The 3,985-nt window shown below is 56.0% G+C and overlaps 1 protein-coding gene across 1 annotated transcript in view; it reads right to left on the bottom strand.

The window, feature by feature from the left end:
* ALMS1 (ALMS1 centrosome and basal body associated protein) overlaps window positions 1-3,979 on the bottom strand; it is a 40,520-nt gene extending 36,541 nt beyond the window's left edge. The window contains exons 1-2 of the mRNA XM_015616273.3: window positions 1,816-3,979; window positions 136-295 (exon numbers count right to left, since the gene is read on the bottom strand). Of these exons, the coding sequence (XP_015471759.1) occupies window positions 136-295; window positions 1,816-3,327 (1,672 nt within the window). The 5' untranslated portion in view covers window positions 3,328-3,979. The remainder of the gene's footprint in view (window positions 1-135; window positions 296-1,815) is intronic.
* Window positions 3,980-3,985: the final 6 nt, after the last annotated feature.

The raw sequence follows: 3,985 nt of genomic DNA, 5'->3' as shown, positions 1-3,985 counted from the left end.
TGCCCTGTCTGTCCCCTGCCCGTGCCCTGCCTGTGTCCTGTCTGTCCCCTGCCCGTGCCCTGCCAGCCCCCTGCCCGTGCCCTGTCTGTCCCCTGTCTGTCCCCTGCCAGCCCCCTGCCAGCCCCCTGCCCGTACCCTGCGCCTGCGGGGGGACCCTGGCCAGGCAGCCCAGAGGATCCTGCAGGCTCCTGAGCCCCGAGGGGGAGAACTCCAGCTCCCACAGGGGCCTCCGGGGCACGAAGGGCGCCAGGATGCTGCCAGGGGACTGCTCGATGCCCAGGTTCCGCAGGTAGATCTGGAAAACACGAATAACCAAGGCTTAGGGAAGGGATGGACCCTGGGCTGGCAGAGCTTTCACCCCGAGGCTGGGCACTGCAGCAGGGACAACTCTCTCAGCTTCAGCCTCACCTACTGAAAATTCCATTTCCCAGCTGGAAGGAGAACACAAAGGTTTGGTTTAAAAACCTTCTCCCTCCCCAGGCTGCCCAGAAAACGCTGCCAGGCTCAGGAATTCAAGGCAGCAGCCGTGAATCTCCTCATTTTTTAGGACAGGTTTGTTCAAGGCTGCCAGGCAAACAGTCGGGAGGACTTCTGTCAGAGCTGGTTTACACACAGATATTATATGCAGGAAAAAATCTGCCATAATTTTCCTTGACTTCATCACCTATAGAGCAAATTAATTTCAACTCATCCACACTATGTCCTAAACTAGCCAGGAAAATTAAATAAATTACCTTACACATCCCAGCCAACTCCATCTCCCATGATTTTGTTATAAACCTCCACATTAACAGCCAGATAAGTGACCTGATCTCCTTTACCTTCCAGTGATTTATGGGAGCAGAAGTCCTCAGAACTAGGCTGGAGAATGTGTAATTATAGCCAGGAACAGAAGTCATCTCTCTGTCTCATGAATTTCATTTCAAACACCCTCCCTCCAATATTTATATTTGTTTCACCACGGGTTTGCAAAGACAACGGAGTGAAAAGAGCTTCCAGAGCACATCCCAAAGACCTGATGATTATGGAGTCATCCTGTGAGAGGAGCAGCCTCTTACTCAGAGGATAATTTGTTTGTCAGTACCATAAATCTGCATCTCATTTGCTATTAATGCACAGTGCTCTGCATGGCCTGCAGCCCCCCAGACACACACCAGGAAACTGGGAATAGCCACACGGGATGGGAAGGGGGGAATGAAGAGCCTCTGAAGGTCCTTTATGAGGAACACATCAAGAATTCACAAGTGAGGCCTCAGAAACTGGAACAACGTAAAAAAGCAGAATGAGAAAATCCCAGAAAAGGAGAAATTTCATTTCCAAGGAGCTGAGTTTGCCCCTCGTGCAGAGCTGGGGGTGGAGTTCAGCTCTCCTCACTCGGCCCCTGAGCCTCACCCTTGGACAATGAGAGCCTGATCTGAGAGCCCCCAACCCTCCCTTCCCTTTCCTGCCTCTCCCCTGACACCCCTGGGATAGACAAGACACCTTTCCCACTCCCAGCCCTTTCCTGTCCATGTTAAATATTACCAGAAGTTATTTTTCCACCTCTGTTTAAGATAAGCTGAACCAATATCATGGATGAAATTCACTGTAGCACAACCCTGGGTAAAACCATTTGTTTTGCCTTGAAGTGATTAGATCCTTCCCTAAAAGGGCAGTGGGGGAAAATGGAAAAGTGACAATGGAAGAACTGGAATGGAAAAGTGAAAAACAATGGAAAACTCTGAAAAAAAAAAAAAAGTATAACTGAAAAAAATAGGTAACTCTGGGGAAAAGTGGATAACTCTGGAAACAGAGTTAAATTGGGATGGAACTTACCGGGATCCTTTCTTCAATATTCAACTCTTCTTTCTCAGGAGTCTGCAGCGCTGCTCCAGGGGGGATGGAGCTGTTCTCTCCTGCACTGGGGCAGGGCCTGGGCACCACCAGGGAGCCCAAACCACAGCCTGGGGCCCCCTGAGGCTCCCCAGAGCCGACAGGAAAATCCAAACTCTCCAAGGAAACAGCTCCAAAGTTCTCCATGATATCGTGTCCAGTGGCAATATTCAGGTTGAGGGACTGATTTTCCTTTTCCTCACAATCCTCGTGCTTTGTAAGGAGCTGAGCAAGGCCGCACACGAACACATCTGGGGCCGAGCTTCGCCTGGTGTCACCGTGCCCAGCTCCAGCCCCTCCTGCCAGGGAGCCCATGGAGGAGCTCTGGGAGAGACCCATGGTGGGGCTGGGGTGTCCTGGAGGCTCCTCCCTGCAGGCTGGGCTGGTTCTGAACGAGGTTCTGTTCTCACTGCAGGCTGGGCTGGTTCTGACTGAGGTTCTGACTGAGGTTCTGAACGAGGTTCTGTTCTCACTGCAGGCTGGACTGCTTCTGACCAAGGCTGAGCTGTCACTGCAGGCTGGGCTGGTTCTGAATGAGGTTCTGTTCTCACTGCAGGCTGGACTGGTTCTGACTGAGGTTCTGAACGAGGTTCTGTTCTCACTGCAGGCTGAGCTGGCTCTGACCAAGGCTGAGCTCTCACTGCAGGCTGAGCTGGCTCTGACCAAGGCTCTGCTCTCCCTGCAGGAGCTCAGGGAGGTGTCAGAGCGGGATCTGCCCCGAGCTGGACCGAGCTGGAGGCTCTCATGAGGGAAATCCCAGCTGCCCACAGAACCTGCCCCACTGGAGGAGGGAGCAGCGCAGTCCTGGGGATCCCCAGGGCTCCTCTGTCCTGCTAAAATACAGCTTGCAGCCCTGGGAAGTGATCTGGAGGCTCTCCTTGCAGGGGGAAGCGCCCCTGGGACCCCTGAGCTGTCAGGAACCTGCTCTGGCTGGCTCACGTGCCACGCTCCCACCTTCTCCAGGAAACCCAGCGCTGGGCAGGGCTGCATCCTGCCACAGCCAGGGGATTCCAGCCTCAGGGACTCCAAATGGCCACAGCTTTCTTCCACTGCTCTCTGGGCAGGATCTTCCTTCCCTGCTCCAGGGACAGGGGACTCCTCTGAGCGGGAAAGAGAGGCCTGAAGGTCTGCAGGGATGGCCGGGACCCCACGTCCTTCCACCTTCCCGGTTCTCTCGAGGAACACCCCAGGGGTGGACTGGAAGTTGGGACGAGCCAGGTGCAGGGAGAAGGAGCCCTCAGCTCCCAGGCTGAAGGAAGGGGAGATCTCTGTGACTTTGTGTCCCCTCTCTATGGAGAGCTCGGAGCCGGTCAGCTCATGGCTGCCTGCGGTGGGCTCTGCTCCCCCCGGGCCGTGCCCAGAGCACCCCGAGGTGCCCCCAGCCGTGTCCTGGGGCTGGCTGGGGGGCACAGCCGGCCCCTCTGTGCCCAGCCCGGCTGCTGCCTGCCTCAGCATTGCTGGGAGCAGCTCCTCGGGAGCAGCCGTGAGCCCCCAGCCCCTGGGGCCGGCGGGCAGCTGCAGCCCCCCTTCCTGCCCCGGCTCGGGGGCTGCTGCACAAGGAGCACCCTCAGCTCCCCACCTTCCAGAACGGCCCTTCCTCCAGCCCTCTGAGAAATTATTCAACAAAACAAGCTCAGGCACCTTCTTTCCCTTTTCCTGCTTCTCCAGGACTCCACTCCCAAGCACTTTTACCTTCTCCTGCCACGCTCCCCTTTCACTTTTCTCTGAGAATTTGGTCAGTGCGGTTTTATAGGAGGAGTTTCCTGAGGATGAGGATTCCTCCTCCTGCCCTGGGGACTCCTTGTCCCTCTCTGACAGCTCAGAGGCAGCAGCTGGGCCATCACTGCCCTGGGAGGAGTGTCCAGAGGGGTGTCCAGAGTGTCCAGAGTGTCCAGAGGAGTGTCCAGAGGGGTGTCCAGAGTGTCCAGAGTGTCCAGAGGAGTGTTCAGAGTGTCCAGAGGGGTGTCCAGAGGGGTGCCCAGACTGTCCAGAGGAGTGTCCAGAGTGTTCAGGGTGTCCAGAGGAGTGTCCAGAGTGTTCAGTGTGTCCAGAGTGTCCAGAGGGGTGTCCAGAGTGTCCAGAGTGTCCAGAGGGGTGTCCAGAGTGTCCAGAG

The sequence above is a fragment of the Parus major genome, unplaced genomic scaffold (genome assembly GCF_001522545.3).
Source record: "Parus major isolate Abel unplaced genomic scaffold, Parus_major1.1 Scaffold391, whole genome shotgun sequence".
Lineage (NCBI taxonomy): Eukaryota > Metazoa > Chordata > Aves > Passeriformes > Paridae > Parus > Parus major.
This window is presented reverse-complemented; position numbering and strand designations above follow the sequence as displayed.